The 17,700-nt window shown below is 50.2% G+C and overlaps 1 protein-coding gene and 1 non-coding gene across 20 annotated transcripts in view; both read left to right on the top strand.

Moving 5' to 3' along the window:
* Positions 1 to 17,700, top strand: part of EP400 (E1A binding protein p400) — a 102,870-nt gene that overhangs the window by 48,952 nt on the left and 36,218 nt on the right. For 18 of the 19 annotated variants that reach the window (XM_072802076.1, XM_072802079.1, XM_072802065.1 and 15 more), the window contains 11 exons: positions 268 to 454; positions 2,393 to 2,559; positions 3,881 to 4,050; positions 4,810 to 5,028; positions 6,913 to 7,077; positions 8,507 to 8,656; positions 9,743 to 9,837; positions 10,316 to 10,587; positions 14,135 to 14,337; positions 14,425 to 14,594; positions 15,908 to 16,104. In XM_072802076.1, coding sequence (XP_072658177.1) covers positions 268 to 454; positions 2,393 to 2,559; positions 3,881 to 4,050; positions 4,810 to 5,028; positions 6,913 to 7,077; positions 8,507 to 8,656; positions 9,743 to 9,837; positions 10,316 to 10,587; positions 14,135 to 14,337; positions 14,425 to 14,594; positions 15,908 to 16,104 — 1,995 coding nt within the window. The remainder of the gene's footprint in view (positions 1 to 267; positions 455 to 2,392; positions 2,560 to 3,880; positions 4,051 to 4,809; positions 5,029 to 6,912; positions 7,078 to 8,506; positions 8,657 to 9,742; positions 9,838 to 10,315; positions 10,588 to 14,134; positions 14,338 to 14,424; positions 14,595 to 15,907; positions 16,105 to 17,700) is intronic. The other variant, XM_072802081.1, reaches the window with a different exon arrangement.
* Positions 15,576 to 15,706, top strand: LOC140619873 (small nucleolar RNA SNORA49). The gene has a single exon (XR_012019679.1). It is a non-coding gene; the product is annotated as a small nucleolar RNA SNORA49 (small nucleolar RNA).

Here is a 17,700-nt window from a genome sequence, read left to right as displayed (position 1 = left end):
TGCTGCCATGTGGTCCTCTCCTGGGAGGGGAGGCTTGGAGAGCTACGTGCCCATCTGACCCTCACTCCTGGCTCTCTGGCCTCCTGGCCTGTTTCCGGGGGATAAGAACTGAGTCTAAGAGTCATAATCACCTGAAGGGCAGTTTGGATGTGAATGTCCTGATGGAACTAATTATAAACCAGAACCAGGGGGAATGTGCCAGTTTTGTGTGGCGGCATACACGATACATATACAGATGACAGTACTGGTGTTTCTTTCTGAGAGCAGAACCCAGGAAGCGCTGAAGAGTGGGCACTTTGTGGATGTGCTGAGCATCCTGCTGAGGCTGCAGAGGATCTGCAACCATCCTGGGTTGGTGGAGCCCCGGCTCCCGGAGTCGTCGTACACAGCTGGGCCACTCCAGTACTGCTCTGCCTCCCTCATCCTCAAGGCGCTTGACAGAGACTCTTGGAAGGTATGTGTCCCCCTGAAGTTGGCTCCAGACACATTCAAGGTACCATGGCTCTAGGAGGTTGCTTTCCATACTCTCATCCTGTGTTTTGGAATTGCCTGATGCTGAGCAGCCATGGATGACATTTGTGCCATGCCTTCTCCTGACAGTGTCTGCATCTGCAGTTGTCCTGAGGAAGACAAGGCCTGCTTGAAAATTGCAGGGCAGGGGTTCCTAGCATTATGTGTGCTGTTGGAACATGGGCAACAGCACAGCATGTGGAGTGTTTGAAGGGGAGTTTGGGTCACCACTGCAATGAGCCTTGTGGACATGCAGGTGTCTCTCAGGACTGTTATGGTGGTCGCTCTCATGTTTTTGGTGAGGTCCTGCTCGTGGTTGTGTGTGTTTGTGGGGCCTTGCTGTGTGCTATGGCCTAGTGTTCTTGTGCCCCCCCCCCCCGCCCCACCCTCCCCAAACTTCGCACTGGCTAGGGAGCTTTGGGCTGAAACCTCTCAGGACAGGGATAATCCTGCACTTCCACTACTGTGTGTGTTGAATCCATAGGAAGAACCTTACATGTGCTTGGTCTCCAAGAGCTCAGTGTATGTTACATTGTGTTGTTTTCTCTAGTTTGTTCAGCAGGCATTGAGGTGTGCTACGGTTCGGAAGCTTTTCTAGCCACTAGAATAGTAGCGAGTGAGACAACTGTAAATGGCTGCATTCATCACCACTGATTCTGGAATATTTTGTCATTGCCAGGAGAGGACCCACACACATGAGCTATCTCTCCTGTTCCCTTCCCTCTCTGCCCCAGGCAGCTGTGCACCTGACCTGCCTCATGAGTCCACCTGTTCTGGATTTTGCATATAGATAGAGTCACTCAAGCGTGGTCTTTGTGTTTTGCTTACTTCCCTGAGCATAATGCTTTCAAAGTTCATCCAGGTTGTGGTATGTGTCCCAGGCTCCTTTTTTTTTTTCTTAAAGATTTTATTTATTCATGAGAGACAGAGAGGCAGAGACACAGGCAGAGGGAGAAGCAGGCTCCATGCAGGGAGCCTGACGTGGGACTCGATCCCGGGTCTCCAGGATCATGCCCTGGGTTGAAGGTGACGCTAAACCGCTGAGCCACCTGGGCTGCCCGTTTCCTTCCTTTTTAAGGCTTGAGTTATATTCCCTGGTGTGGATGGACCACATTGTATCAAGCTGGTCATCAGTTAATGGGCATTTGGGTTGCTTCCACGTTTTGGCTCTTGTGAATGTTACTGTGGACATTGACAGACCAGCTTTGTGTGGATGTAGGTTTCATGTTTCTCATGCACGTGGAATTCTAGGCGTGGAATTGCAGGGTCATGTGCTTACTCCACATTTAACTTTTTGAGAGCCAGGCGGTTTTCACATCCCCATGCGTGTACGAGAGTGTGGGAGGAGGGCTTGCCAGCACCTGCTATTGTCCTCTTTGATGCTCAGAGTTGTAGTGGGAATGTGGCTGCACGTTCTCATCAGAGAAGCACAGGTGGGGGGTGCCAAGCATGCAGGCAAATCTGCTCCAGCTGGGGATTTGGGCAGTATGTCCTGCCTGTGGAATGCATGTCCCCAGGGATTTTGCCTGAGTGACATGTCCTGTGCCTGATTCTGCTTCTCCAGCATGCGTGAGTCTCTCCCCTAGAGTACCCTTTGTCAACATGACCTGGCACCCATGCGTCTGGACCCCCATCCATCTCTGTCAAGTCCATTCTCTCTACATATTGCCTTCTCCATTCATACTGCCACTTGGGGTACTCTAAATGATGGAGACACTTGAGGCATGCTGAGGTCTAGCAGCTGCACAAGCCCCAGAATGGCTTCAGGGCATGTCCTGGGGAGTGTGGCTGTGTGGGGCCTGGCTGTCCTGTTGAGGATGTGCTTGGGTCCCAGTCATTTCCCTCCTGACTCCCAGAGCAAAATTTCTGTTTTTCTCCTTAGGAAACGGATCTCTCTATATTTGATCTCATCAGCTTAGAGAATAAAATGACTCGCCACGAAGCAGAATTGCTGTGTAAGAAGAAGGTAACGCGGAAACTCATGGAGGAGCTGTTCACTGCACCACCGCCATCAGGCAGGCCAGCAGCCCTTAGACTAAAACCCAACAGGTGCGTGGTGTGGAGCGTTGCATCCTGCTCCCTCAAGTTTCTGGCTGGCTCTTGGTTGGCCCTAACTCAGCCAAGGGATCAGTGACGTTCCCCTTCTTGGAAGGGCCCAGTCCCATAGCGCCTCAGGGAAACCTGGGATGTGTGGTGGGAGTTCACATGAGGACCTGACTGCGGCAGAGGGGGAGAAATGGTCAAGTCTCTCCCTAGTTTGCCCTGGCATCCTTCTTGTCTGTGGAGGTAGCTCACTTCACTGCATGTGGCTTGTGTGGGCAGGCTGCACCCCTGGGTGGGGCGGTGGTGGTGGTGGTTAAACAGCTTTGGGATGTGGGAAGGGTCCGTGCGGGGAGGAATTCAGGCTGATCTGCCCGGTGCATGCTCTGGTGGCCACTGTCTTGGACAGAGAGGGTGCACTGTGGGTGGTGGTGGGGCCCAAAGGTGGGCAGCGGGCTCCACCTCTGACGGCAGCACAGGGACTTCTGAAGGACATCGGAGTTGATTCTGTAGGTGCCACATGGCTGAGAGTGGCACAGCATGTTAAATGACCAAGTGGAAATAAGCAATAAAATAGGTTAAACCCAGCAAGTTAGAAATACACAAAGTTTCACATGTAGGTTGAAAATGAGAAAGAAACAAAAAATAGGAGTTTATAAACAAGAGAATGGGACCAGTTCTGCAGATTGGCAGTCATTCCCATTGCATGTTCTGCACAAGACGTTGCTGAGACCTTGGGAGCCAGCCACCTTCTGCCAGATGTTCACAGGGGCCTAAAGCCCACCATTAGGTCCACACATGGGCCAGGGGAGCTGTGGTTCTCTAGGGCTGGTGCGGCCTCCTGTCTCCAGCTGGTGCTTGCACAGGGATTTGAAAATATAGAATTCCCACCATTACGATTTTTCAGGTAAAAGGGGTATAAACACATTGAGGTGTGGTAACACCTGGAACAGTGGCTGTAGACTGGGTCTCTGTGGTTTTACCCGTTGCCTCCAAGGCGCCTGTACACTTCTATTGTGACCTGTGCTGCCATATCACTTGATGTTGGAGGTGTCTTCCTGTCCACTCCACTTGCATTCTACATAGTGTCATGGCCTATGAGTGTCAGAACAGATGCACATGTTTACCCTGTGTCCCCCAGCTTGGGGATAGACATTGCTACTTTGTATCCTGAGGGTGGCCAGCCACCTCCCTCAGACCAGTGCTGAGCTTCTCAGTGCATCATTTGGAACGCCCACCCCTCTTTGAGCCACACTGGGAGTAGGGATCCTCACCATCTCTGGGTGGCCTGGGCCCCCGTGTCTCAGTGGTGCACATGCCTTCTTGCCAGGTTGTTTCAGCCCGTGCAGTATGGCCAGAAGCCTGAGGGTCGCACTGTGGCTTTCCCCAGCACACACCCACCCCGGACAGCAGCCTCTGCCACAGCCACGGCCAATCCGCAGGGCCACATGCGAGGACGTCCGCCGATTGCCACATTCTCTGCAAATCCAGATACGAAAGGTATGCCTCATGTGCTGGTGTGCCCTCGGGGTTACCGAGGGTCTTTACAGATGGAGCTCCTTATGCTTCCCCTGCCCCTCTGGGCGGGCAACCGTTGCTTTGAGCAGGAGCAGGCCACCTGCTCTGGCTCTGCTGAACACACCTCATGTAGCACGCCCAGGAGTTTCTGGCCTTTTAGTTTCTTAAAATTGGACTTTTTCCCAAACAAGACATCACAGTCTTGATTGAGTTGCTCTTGGCGTGCTAATGAAGCTGTGCGTCAGTGAAGGCTCTTTTATGCAGGGAAGTGCATTTCAGAGTTGTGTACAAAACCTCAGGAAGGCTGCTTTCACATTTGGGACCACCACTCACGCGTAGCCTGACTGTCATTGTGAAGAAGGGTAGTGCTGACTGGCAGAAGGTAACAGGACAGTGTTCTAGCCTTTATCACTGGGTCCTCTGCTTCCGGCCCGCGTGCACGTGCAGCGCCGCCCACAGCATGTGGGTGGGGCGCGGCTCCTGGGATGGGCCTGCGCTCTGTGTCCTGCAGCAGCAACTGTGTGGCCTGCTGACGAACTCCAAGAACACCACACAGCAGATAGAAAGTTCTCTCTCTCACACCCTACAAAGCACACCTCCCACCTTTTTTGTAAAGAGGGCTTCTCATTTGAGAGACTTTAATGAAATGTTTGTTTTGTTTCTTTGAAATTCGGGTTTAAAATACTGCATTTCGTGAAGAACCTCTAACAGCTTTGCACAAACAAACCTTATCGATTGCAGTGGCGGCAGCCCCGTTTCAGACCTCCCAGGCCTCCACCAGTGCTCCCGCTCCGAGACAGCCGCCGGCCGCGACCTCCAGCACAGCACCTAGCCCAGCCCATCCTGCGAAACCGCGGGCCCCGCCCCCGCCCCCGCCCCAGGCCCCCTCGCACCCGGCCGGGCAGAGCACGCTGCCTCAGGGGCTGGTGCTCACCTCGCAGGCTCAGGCGCGCCTGCCCAGTAAGTGGCCTCGCCCCTCCTGGTTCTGCCACGTCTTTGCCACGGGAAGTTGTGTTCCGATCAGCGTGTGTGAAGAGCCTTGCTGTCCACTCCCCTTTGTCTCCCTAACCTCATACCTGGGTGCTGCCTTTTGCCACGCTGTCGTTTCTGGCTCTAAGTGTGCAGAGGGATGCACTCTGCAGGGCCAACACCCAGGCCCTATCCTCCTCTGCCCTTTCTCCTGATCCCTTGGGCATCAGCTCCACTTTCCTCCCGCGCATGCTCTGCTGACATGCTGATGGCCTCGCTTTTCCTAAGCGTGCCAGAGACTTGCTCCATCGGCCACTGGGCTCAGCCCTGGGAGCAAGTAGCACTCAGGCGAGAGTGCATAACATCCTCACCAGCGAGGGAACTGGTGCTGGTTGTTAAAAAAAAAAACATGACTTGTTTTTACTCTCTTACTTATTATCACACTTAAGCCTGGTATGAATTCTGCTCAGCTGAGACATCTCGTACTAATTTGGTGATGAAAACATCACAGTATTAAGTTTTCTTAGAACTTTTTACTGTGATCTGTTATTAGCATATTTGCCTATCTTACATGTGTCCCTGTTGATTCAGCTGTAGGAAGAGATGGGCGTAGGCACCGCTGTTTCTCAAACGCCCCTTTGAGCACTTTGTTTATGGGCATGACCGGTGTGTGGAGGTCTTTCTGGGAAGCTGGGGAGGGTGTGTCATAAGGAGACCCCAAGTTCAGGCTAGTCTCTCATGATGAAGCCTCACTTCCATTGCCAGTGAGTGGAATAATAGTCCCAGTTAGCTTCTGGGGGGAGGGAAGCCCTGCACGGGTGACCTATCTGTTTGCCAGGGACAGGTATTGTGGGGGCCGTGCCATGGGAGCTGAGCTTGGGCAGTGACCCCCCACTGCCCTTCACTCTGTGTTCATGGAGCAGGGGCAGGGCTGTCCGTCCACACACACTTCTCTGCGCCTCCTCTTGTCGTTCCCTCCTGTTCACAGCTTCTGTGGGCAGGACCTCTGGATATTTTCTTGGTCTTCTGCTACCTGTTCTCTGTATGGTGTCACTAATCATTCTGGCATGGATTTCCTTGGGAGGGGGGGACATTTAGGCTCCATTATCAACCCTGGCGATCAATGGAGTGACAGATGTCGCAGCCAGATCGCCCTCACATCCATAGGCTCCATTATCAACCAGTGAGGGACAGAACCCTATGTCCTGGTGTTCACTTACAGCCTGCAGGTAGTACCTCTCTGAGTCGGGTGCGCAGGACTCCATCTCAGTTATATTTTCACAAACGATGTGTTAAGCAACGTCACGTCTGGCATTTCTCCAGTCAGTGTTCTTGATCAAGTCCTGTAGTCTAGTTGAAGCTAGTATGAAGTTTTACATCCAAAAGCTATGCTCATGTGATGTATTTATACTAGTTACTTGTTCTCTTACACTTAAAGGGGTAACCTCCATGCACTGAATTGGACATGTACTTTTTCACATTTTGAAAGCTCTCTAAAGAGGTTGATACTAGAGTTCCAAAGTGTATCACAAATTGATTTCTGCTATATTTGATGTTTGCTGCTTTTTCATTAGTTGGAGAGAAAAGTAAAGTATTCATTGGTAGTTTGGTTAATGATATTAATATCTGATATCTAGAATCTTTACCAGTTATAATTAAGTAAATTAACCATTAAAAATCCAACATTAATTTAATTTTCTCTTTCCTATTTAAGTAATTATTTCCTGGAAGCATTAGAAAGCAATACCTAAGAAACGTTTTTGTGACACTTCAGGTTACCACAGGTGGTCATTCTGGGCGACAGACGGTCGTCATTAGAACAGTTGCAAACTTCTCCCAAAAGTTTTAATCCCCCTTTCCTCTGCATTTCCACAGGTGGGGAGGTGGTCAAAATAGCCCAGCTAGCTTCCCTGGCAGGGCCACAAAGCCGAGTCGCCCAGCCAGAAACCCCAGTGACGCTGCAGTTCCAGGGGAACAAGTTCACCTTGTCCCACAGCCAGCTCCGGCAGCTCACTGCTGGCCAGCCCTTGCAACTGCAAGGTAAGGGGCAGCCGCCCAGGGCCCTGCTATGGTCCTGGCTTCCCTGCTGCCGTTGGGGCTTGGGCATGTCTGGCAGGTCCCATCAGCTCAGGTGCTTCATCTGTGGACAGCCTTCATGAGCCTTCCATTGGGTGTTCAGAGGGCTGGCCAGGTAACACATAAAGCACCTGCTTGCCTATGGTTGAGGCATGCTACATAGCTGATGCTGGTTTTGATAAAATGTGCTCTTTGGAAATGTTCCTTATTACCATATTTTTTTACTTTCATAACACTCTTTTAAGTAAGTTCTACACCCTGCGTGGGGCTTGAACTTTTGACTCCCAAGGTCAGGAGTCACATGCTCCACTGACTGAGCCAGGTAGACACCCCAGATGTTCCCTATTTTTAAAATAAAAATAGAAATATTTGATATTTTTTAATTTCTACCGTGAAATAAATTGTCTTAAAAACACCAAAGGACTAGCAGATTACACAGGAGTTCTTTCATACATGGATTTTACAGCATTGACTCCTAGACCAGAGCTTCCTAGGCCTTTGAGCATGATATGTGCTTTTAGCAACTACTTTGTGCAGAGGACAAGTAGTCCAAGGTGCATGCTAGGATTAGCCCTAAGTGACCGAGTGGCAGCGGCTCTGAGTTTGCGTTCCCCTTGGCTGTGGGCCTGGGCCACAGGTGGTGCCCGCAGCAGCCTCCCTGGGATGAGGTGTGTGCAGCACTTAGCCAGGGTTGGGACACTGCACAGGTGCTGGAAGGTCACACACAGGTTCACAAAGCAAGGCCCCAGGAAGTCTTCAACAAAGACAGCTTTTAATTTGGCGTGATTCCCTATTCCTTCAGTTTTCTGGCCAAAGGGGCAAAGCCATCTGTTTATATCTCCAGTAGACCCTAGTTTGTGCAGAGCCCAGCATGGGAACATTTCTCCAGAGTAAAAGATATCAGAAAGACTTTACACACAAGGCTGAATGGGGCAAGCTCCTTAAACGGTGTGAGGAGAGCTGCAACTTTCAGGCTAGAAACAGTTTTTAGATTATTTTTTTCATTGAGCTTTATGGGTCAGCCAGCACCAACATGTGATTCCAAAGCTGGGATTCTTTCCCTGGGAGTGACTTGGTGCTGTAGGCAGTCATGATAGACCAGTCCTGGGCACCCACCACAATGCCTGAAGTCCGGAATGGCAAAGAATAGATGAATGTTTTCTTGACTTTAAGCAAAAACAACTCTGTTCCTTATGCTTTTCATTTATTGGAAATGAAACGTGCATTTTTTTCCAAGTAACTGAACTCCAAGCTGCCACGTTGGAGTAAGTGTGATTTCAGATTTTCAGTTTATTGCTTCATTTGCTCATGTACGTTTGGAAGTGAGTGTAGCAGGTAGGAGGAGGTACATGCAGCCCATGAGTGACACCTCTTGGTGCTTGTGTGATTGCAGGCAGCGTTCTTCAGATCGTATCTGCCCCTGGGCAGTCCTACCTGCGACCACCAGGCCCTGTGGTGATGCAGACCATGTCTCAGGCAGGCGCCCTCAATGCCCTGGGAAGCAAACCCCCGGCCGGCAGCTCAGTGCCAGTGACTGCACCAGGTAGAGTGCTTTGAGCGGGAACACTTGACTTTTGAAGCTTTCTTTTGTGTGACTTTGCTTCTAAGGTAATGGGAAGATGTTTATGATTTGTGCCTATGGTACCTCAGAACCCAAAAGTCCTGCTGTGACAGTCTCCAGTTTCCACAGGCAGGCCACTGTCAGCTAGTTTGTTTTCTTTCTCTTTCCTCTCAGAGATAACTGCTTAAATATGACTGGTCTTCACCCACTTAGATTTTTGTTTTCTTTTTGTTCTAACAAGAAGCTTAAAATCATGAGAAATTCGACTTGCATTTAGCGAGCATGCTAGAATTTCCCCTAGGACAGGTAATAGAGTGGGATTTGGGCCCTTCTCTGGCCTGCCTGTGGCCTGCTTCCCACCAGGGTCCTACCTCCCTGGACATGCCCAGCATCCTGTGGTCTGCTGAGAAGGCTGAGTGGGCAGTCGATTGGAGTTCATGGTTAGAAGCAGCAGGGAGCCCCCTGACCCAAAACCCTTTTCCTTGCTCAGCCTGGGCCCTGTGTTGTCTGTGGCAAGACTGGGCGGGCCCTGCTGTGGGGTCTGGAGAAGTCTGTGTCCCAGCCATGGCTGGTTCTGTTTTCCAGGCCTCCTTCCACCCCCACCCCCAAAGCCCACTACTGGCACCTGTCTCCCCAGGACATCTTACCCGAGGCCCCTTTCAGTCCTCAGTCAGGATGTAAGGTGTGGCCTAGCTGATGGGGGTGGGCCGCTGGGGTGCAGTGACTACTCTGTCCTCTGGAGGGCAAGGGCAGTGCTAAGTCCCTACTGGGGGCAGGGGAACGGATGAAGCCCCAGGGGCTCTGTGGCTGCTGTGCTGGGTGATGGTAGTGAGGGTGACCACAGGCCTCAGGTGTGTGTGCTTCCTCTGAGCACATGGGGCACTCCTCAGAGGAGAGAGAGACAGACCCATGGCATTCGGCCAAGACGACAGCCAGAGCATAGAGTGCTTCGAGGGCGGTCCTGAGTGATTACTTGAGTTGATATGTTCCGAGAGCGAGCTGCCAGAGGACAGGCTCTGCAGAGTCACTGTTAGCTTCACTTTCCAGCTCTTCCCTCTTGCTTTGTAGTTGGTGTGCCTGGGCGAGTGGCAGTCAATCCCCTGGCTGCAGGAGAACCTGGAATGGCCTCCAAACCAGCCTCTCCTGTTGGAGGGCCAACCCAGGTATGGCGCCGTCCATGTCCCCCACAACGGCACATGGGGGCATGTGCCCTGGACCACTCCTTCACCTTCAGAAGTTGTTTCTCAGAAGCTACTTGTTGTGCGGGACAGTTGTGATATTTAATGGTCTTGTCAATGTACGTGCCTTTGAAAGCACATCATCTCTCTGAATCCCAGAACTTGACTTTAAAAACTCTTTTCATAACAAACAAAACCGGGCTTTGTGATTTTTGGAATCCCTTTTCATGTTTTTTACTTTCTTGTATCCGTTTTCCGGGTGTTAGAAATCTCACCAGGTCTGGAGAAATACTTTTCAGTCAGAGACACATACCCATTTTGTCCACCTTCTTTCTGTGACTTGTCTGCTGGGACGTGAATGTCTCAGGATTGCTGTGTGTGATGGATGCCATGGGGTTTGGTGAGACCAGGCCTTGGGCCTGCTGTTCCTCAGTGACCATTTTCAACACTGTTTTCCATGAAGGAGGAGAAGACTAGACTCCTGAGAGAGCGACTGGACCAAATCTACTTTGTCAACGAACGGCGCTGCTCTCGAGCCCCTATGTACGGCAGAGATTTGTTGCGGATTTGTTCTGTGGTTGGCAGAGAACAGACACCTTGGCCTGGGGCTTCTGATAGCAGTCAGCAGAAGGGGACCGGGCCAGCGAGCAGTTACACGTCACCCTCAAATGGTCAGAAGGACCTGATTTTGACGCTGACCCAGCGGCAAGCCTGCCTGCAGGATATCATTGACAGGTAGGGTGCCCTTGTGTGTGCATGCACCTAGTGCTCCTTCCTGGCCTTCCCACAGGCCTCCGGCAGCACTTGTCTTATCACAAAGGTTTGTTCCTGTCCTGTTTCTCCTTGTTCCTTGGAAGTCTGTTTTTAATCATTTCCAGGGTCTTCAGCTTTGGCATCAGCTGGTCTCTCCAACCTCCGAGAAGGCTGTGTGTCCTTGGGTTGATTTCTTTTCTGTTGGGTACTGTCCCCGGGGCAGTGCTTGGGTGAACGTTGGCTGGCCTGGGTGCAGGGCCACAACAGCCATGTTAATTTCTGGCTACACGGAATAAACCACTGTGTAGCTTTAGAAGAGAAGACAAAAACCTAGTTGCCATTGGGCCCAGGGCCAGCCCAGCCCCCCACCTGCCAAGTGTGTGTCTTTGCTTCATCTTTGCCCTACCTAGTGCATGGACTATTGTTGCACTCCATTCCCTTTGAGTGCAGGTTAGGTCCAGCCTGAGAATAGGTCTCCTCTATCTACTCTGTACATCCAGCCAAGTACATCTCGTGGTCAGTCCTTGTTTAAAATTTTTTTTTAATTTTTATTTATTTATGATAGTCACAGAGAGAGAGAGAGGCAGAGACACAGGCAGAGGGAGAAGCAGGCTCCATGCACCGGGAGCCCGACGTGGGATTCGATCCAGGGTCTCCAGGATCACGCCCTGGGCCAAAGGCAGGCACTAAACCGCTGCGCCACCCAGGGATCCCCCAGTCCTTGTTTATAGTGGGGACCCAGCAGTGTTCCTGTGGCCTGGCTCATGTGCACTGTGTTAGCACACAGAGTCTTCTCGCTGCCCTAAATCCCCTATTGCTCTGTCTGTTGGCCTCTCCCCATGAAACCCTGACAGCCACCCACCTCTTTAATGTCTCTGTAGCTGTGCCTTTTTCAGAATATCCCATCCTTGGAACTGTATAGGATACAGGCTCCAGACGGGCTCCTTTCTCTTAGTGAGATGCTGCGAAGATTCCTGTGCTGCTTTTCATGACTTGACAGCTCCCAGTAATATTTCCCTGTCTGGATGGGCCAGTGTATCCATCACCTACTGAAGAACATCTTGGTTGCTTGCCAAGTTTTGGCTGTCACAGATGAAGCTGCTGTAAACATCCACCTGCAGATTGTGGTGTGAATGTAAATTTCAGTTCATTTGAATAAATCCCAAGAAGCATGATTGTCAAATCTCCTGGTGGGAGCATGTTTCGCTTTGTCAGAAAATGTCAAGCAGACTAGCCAAGTGGCTGCCCCATTCTGCATTCCCAGCAGCAGTGAGAGCAAGCGTCTGCTGCCTCTTGTCCTTGTCATGCCGCTGTGGTCTGGTTGTGAGTTCTGGCCATTCTGAGAGGTATGCAGTGGTGTCTCATGGCTATTAACATCTGCATTGCCCTGAGGACATAAGATGCTGAGCCTCTTTTGGTTTTTTGCCGCGTGTGTCTTTTCTGTGGAGATGTGTCTATTAAGGTCTTTGACCCATTTTTTAAATGGGTTGTTTGTTTTCTCGTTGCATTTTAAGAGTTCTTCGTATGTTTTGGATGACAGTCCTTTATCAGAGGTGTCTTGTCTGTGGCTTGTCTCTTCATGACATTGGTTTTCATGGGATGGTAGTGTTTAGGTTGAGTGAAGTCCAGCTGTCCGTCCTCTCATGAGCTGTGCATTTGGGATTAGACCTGGAAAATTATCGCCACCCCCGGGCACCCGGGCTTTTCCCAGTGTTTTTTAGGAGTTTCCTTGTCTGTATTTCACTTTAGATCTAAGGTTCATTTTGAATGGATGTTTGTGAGGGGACTAGATCTTCATCTAGATTAATTTTCTCCCATTTAAAGAATCCTGTATTGTGGAAAATGTTCAAACATATGCAAGCAGAATAATGCAGTGAATCCCAGTGTACCCAGAGCCCGTCTTCAGCACTTACTGGCTCTTAGCCAGTCTTGTTTCATCTGTTTACTACCTCAAAGCACAGACTGTTTTGCAATGAGTTCCAGACAAACATGGTTCCTATATAAGATTTCATCGTGCTCAGAAAGAAACACAGTCACTGTACTATTATCACATCTAAAAAGAACAGTTTTTAACATCATTAAGGGTCTATTCCGCATGCACATTTTTGATTGACTCATAAATATATTTTTTAAAGATTTTATTTATGCATGAGAGACACAGAGAGAAAAGCAGAGACATAGAGGGTGAAGCAGGCTCCTCACAGGGAGCCCGAAGCAGAACTCAATCACAGGACCAGGGATCACACTCTGAGCCAAAGGCAAACGTTCTCAACCACTGAGCCACCCAGGCGTCCGTGTGTCATAAATATTTTTATGGTTCCAATCAAATCACAGTAATGTAGATATGTAGCAGTTGACGGATACGTCTGTCACATATATCCTAATCTGTAGGTTGTGCTTCTAGGTCGCCTTTTTTCCCCTTGCAGTTTATTTGTTGAGGAAACCTGGTGGTTTGCCCTGTAGAATTTCTCACAATTGGGATTTGCTGATTGATTCTTCAAGATATAATCTGACACATTACTTTGTTCACTGTATTGTCTGTAAATTGCTGGATTCAAAGGCTTGATCAAATTTATGTTGGCTGTTATTTTGGTTTTTTTTTGCAAGAATGGGGTTTATTTTGCCCTGCCTTGTCTTGATCACTGTGGCTGTGCAGCAGGACAGTGTTGGGCAGTGTTCTTCCTCCAGCTGTGTTCTCGTTCAGTGCTCTGTGAGCATTTCTGGTCTGTGGCTTTTCCACATCAGCCTTAGGTTTGGTATGTTGCTAATCTACAGAATAACTGGCTAAGATTGGGATTCGGATTGCGCCAAATCTTTAGTTAGATTGGGAACAGACACATTGACCATGTGGACTCTTGGGATCAGTGAATGTGGAGTTGTTCTCCATTTATTCAGTGCTTTAATTTTGTCCACCAGAGTTTACATGCAGTTGGTAGCAAGTCAGGGAAACCCAGCTTGAGCTGACCTCTGGAGTGAGGTTCTTCTGGTGTGGGTGGCGTCCAGAGGTCTGGAGGTGGTGTCACATGGCTATAATGGCCCATCTGAGTGGTCATTGTGTTCCTCTCAGCTGGGCCTCTTCCTGCTAAGTCTGGCTTCCCTCCTGGTGGCATGGTTGGCTATACCAGTTCTGGGGTTCACACATTCTCCCCCCAGACCATCATGGTGACAAAGCACCTGCACCCTCAGATTCCCATCAGAACATATGCACTTCATAGGGAATGGGCATCTGTGCCCTTTCCTGCACTCTGGACGGGGCGGGGAGGGTGCCCCGTGCTGGTTGTTTCCATCCGGGTGGCCCTCAGTAGCCAGCATTGGTGAGACCCACTCCCATAGTTGCTGTGACCGATGGTGTGGGCCAGCAGCCACATCGCCCATGTGGTAATTGTAATTAGGCATCCTGGCTCCTCTGGCAACTCTGCCTTTGGAAGGTTCTGCCTACTTCCTTCTTAAGCCTTTGCTTCCTGGGATAGAGGTGCTGCTGGTGGAGATGCCGTGGGCAGTGTGTGTGACATAGGTGCTTTCTTCTCAGGGTGGTATGTGTGATCCCTCCGGTGGTGGCCGCACCCCCTTCCTTGTGGGTGGCGAGGCCGCCATCCCTCTATAGCCACAGGATGAGGATCTTGAGGCACTGCCTGAAAGAGCACATAGCTCCCTACGCACAGCAGTTGCAGCGGATGACGGCCCTACGCTCCCTACGATTTCCTGAGCTCAGATTGGTCCAGTTTGACTCAGGTACGACAGGGACCCCCATCTGCACTGGCCTTGAGATTGCCTCTCCTTGCTCAGGTTACAAGACACTTGATGTTGTTCATTCCATAGGAAAGCTCGAAGCTTTAGCCATCTTACTTCAGAAGTTGAAATCCGAAGGACGTCGAGTGCTGATCTTGTCACAGATGGTTCTCATGCTGGATATTTTAGAAATGTTCTTGAACTTCCATTATCTCACATACATCAGGATCGATGAAAATGCCAACAGTGAGCAACGGCAGGTAAGGAAGAGGTTTCCTTTGTTACAGTTGATGTTCAGTGTTGTTCATGTGAGTCACCTCTTTCTGCCCTGGTTTCTCAGAACTGTGTAAGTGCAGGGCTGTGGCGGTCCTTCCAGACAAGGGGAGGAGCTACTCCACGTCCCCGGGCTCTAACAGGTCTTCGGTTTGTGTGTCCTGTTACTGGGGCGTGCGCAGCTGGCTGCTGTCTCCACATTGAGCTTGGTGGCCTGCGGCCATGAGGAACAGGTCGGTGTGCTTCAGATGCAGCCAGGGCGGGTGGGGGGATAGGGGGGAGAGTGAGCACAGTCCACGTGAGGCGCCTTGCAAGAAACATAAGTTCACACAGCATGCCCCTTTGTCATTTGTCAGATTGGCTAATGGTGTATTGCTTTGGTCAGCACAGCAAGACAGGTGTTCTCACACATTGCTAGCAGGTGTGAAGCTGCACAGCTTTCTAGGAGATGGGTTGATAAGTGTGGGTCATGGATGTGCACAGGCTTGAGTGACTGTGCATGGAGGGCTCAGCATGTCTGCAGCACCTCTGCTCCTCCCTGGAACAGCACATGCGTCCAGCAGCAGAATATGTCCATAGGTTATGCGTGTACCATGCTGCTTGGTGGCACTGTCCCAAGTGTCTGTGGGCTGAACTACGAGGTGGTCATCAGAGCATTTGGGACAGGATTAGGAACACAGCAGAACGCTCCCATGCCGGAAGCAGGCTGCCAGAGTGTAGACCGTGTCAGCCTCTTGGTGTGATCCCACACACGTGTGACTTTTCACCCGAGTACATACGCACGGAGAAGGGCCTGGAAAGAGATGCAGCACAGGGCTAACAAAATTTTCTGGGTAGTGATGTAATAGGTTGCGTGTGGACTCTCTGGGAAGAAAAGGGGCAGTGTCACAGTCTGGTTTGGTGCTGAAATTATTGCAGAGGGCAGTGTTCACAGGAGGCTGAGAGCCTCTCTCCAGCCTGTTTCCCTGCTCCCTCAGCCTTACTCCCGGGCCTTTTGCTGTGAAGTGCCCCGGCATTGCCTGAGGGTACAGGACCGAGCACACGTCCCTCCCCAGGAAGACTCTGTGTTCTCGTGGGGCCTACGAGTTGAGCTGACAGTCCATGTCAGGTGGAGTCTGACATTTTCCTTTTGTCTCTGTGGCCTGCAATGTGCAGAGCGTGTGGGGATGTCTGTGATCAGTAAGCGAGTGATGGTACGGATGCGTGCATAAAAGCCAGGACAGCTGGACGTTTGTTCGTAACTGGGAGCTGTCCCAGGGTTTACCAGAGGAGCTAACCCGAGGGATTTCCTTCATCTCAGGAACTGATGAGGAGTTTCAACAGAGACAGGAGGATTTTCTGCGCCATTCTGTCAACCCATAGCCGTGCCACAGGCGTGAGCCTGGTGGAGGCTGATGCCGTGGTGTTCTATGACAATGACCTGAACCCCGTGATGGATGCCAAGGCCCAGGAGTGGTGCGAACGGATTGGGAGGCGCAAGGATGTCCACATATACAGGTGAGAGTGGTGGGTGTGACAGTGAGTCCACGGAGGCACCACATGGAACTCAAATATACGCTGCAATTTGTTCCAGAAGTTCCTGCTGTGTCGTTTGTTTTTTCTGAGGCAGACTTCTGTTCTTGCTTCTGGCCCAACATTTGCTTGGTTTATAATTAGTTTGCTTGAAATTGTGATCAAGTTATGTTGCTTAGACATAACTTGCTGTGCATCTGACGCATATCTCTTGTGCCTCTTTTAGAGGACCTGCCCCTTCAAAAGGGCAGTTTATGTTTCAGAGTGTCTCAGTTACTATCAGATAGAAGTTGTCTGTTAGTAAGATGATGACTGAAAGAACTCAAATCTGTGTGCACTGCCTTCAGATACAAACTAGCTGGCCCTGTACGTAGCTGAGAAAGTGGAGGAGGCTCTCCTGTGTATTTCTGAGCTTCCAGAAGTATTGACTATAGTAGTGTAATAACCGTGGGTTTCTGGTGTGTGCTAGCACTTGATGGTCCCTGTTTGGTACCCGACCACCTGTGTGCTGGTGTGTGTGCAGTGCTGGCAGCTGGGAGAGCCTGTGTATGTGACCATTCACTCCTTCCACTGAGGCGGAGTCCTCCAAAGGCCGACTTTAAGTAGCTGTATTACTGCCTTTCTGAGGTTCACGGAGCAGGTAATACGTTTATAGAGAAGTATCCCTCAGAGATAGCAATTGGTAATATTTTGCTGTATATCTTTCCAGGCGTCTTTCTAATTTTTTAGACGGCTCATGCTGAAAGTCTTATTTGTTAATCCCTTTTTCTTTCAATGGTATGTGGAGAGTGTGTCTTGTTACCAGTAGCTGTAAGTCTAGTGTGCCATGTAAGTTGTATGAGCAACGTTTTCCTCAGTGATCCTTTCAGCAGTTGTGAGCCAGAAATGGGAAAACTATTTTATTCTCAGCAACTATGATCCACAAACACTCAGGAACAGTCTTGGCAGTAAAGGTACAGGATGTGTAGGAAACGAGGATAAAATTGTGCAAAACATAGTGAGACCTGAGTAGGAGGCTGTGCTGTGTTCTCGGGACGGGAAGACCTGGTACATAGAAATGTGCTTTCCCCCAAAGCGATGTTAATATGTAGAATGGTTTTAACGAAAGCCATAATTGTGGGTATTTGTGTAGGTGTACCTGTGTACACTTGTGATTGGAAAAAGTGGTTTTTACTCTTTTTTTTTTTTTTAAGATTTTATTTATTTGAGAGAGTGAGCGTACACACAAGCATGAGTGGAGGAAGAGAGAGAAGCAGGCTCTCTGCTGAACAGGGACCCGATGTGGGGCTCTGACGTGAGGCTTGCTCCCAGGACCCTGGGATCATGACCTGAGCTGAAGGCAGATGCTCAACTGATAGCCATCCAGGCGCTCCTGGATAAAGTGGTTTTTAAAAGTGTATTTGGAGTGAAGGGTAGCTGATAATGGCCGACAGAAATACTGACAAGAGTTGCAGCAGAGAGGCTCGGGGGAAGGCATGTGAGGATCTGCCATCAGAGGGAGAGCAGTGACCAGTTGGGTGGGCTTCCAGCTTCATTGGAGTACAGGTAATTTAGCGTGTGGTGCCAGCACAGCAGACCATG

This window comes from Canis lupus, chromosome 27 (assembly GCF_048164855.1).
Source record: "Canis lupus baileyi chromosome 27, mCanLup2.hap1, whole genome shotgun sequence".
Taxonomy (NCBI): Eukaryota; Metazoa; Chordata; class Mammalia; order Carnivora; family Canidae; genus Canis; species Canis lupus.
The sequence above is the reverse complement of the archived record's forward strand: the minus strand, read 5'-3'. Positions and strand labels throughout refer to the sequence as shown.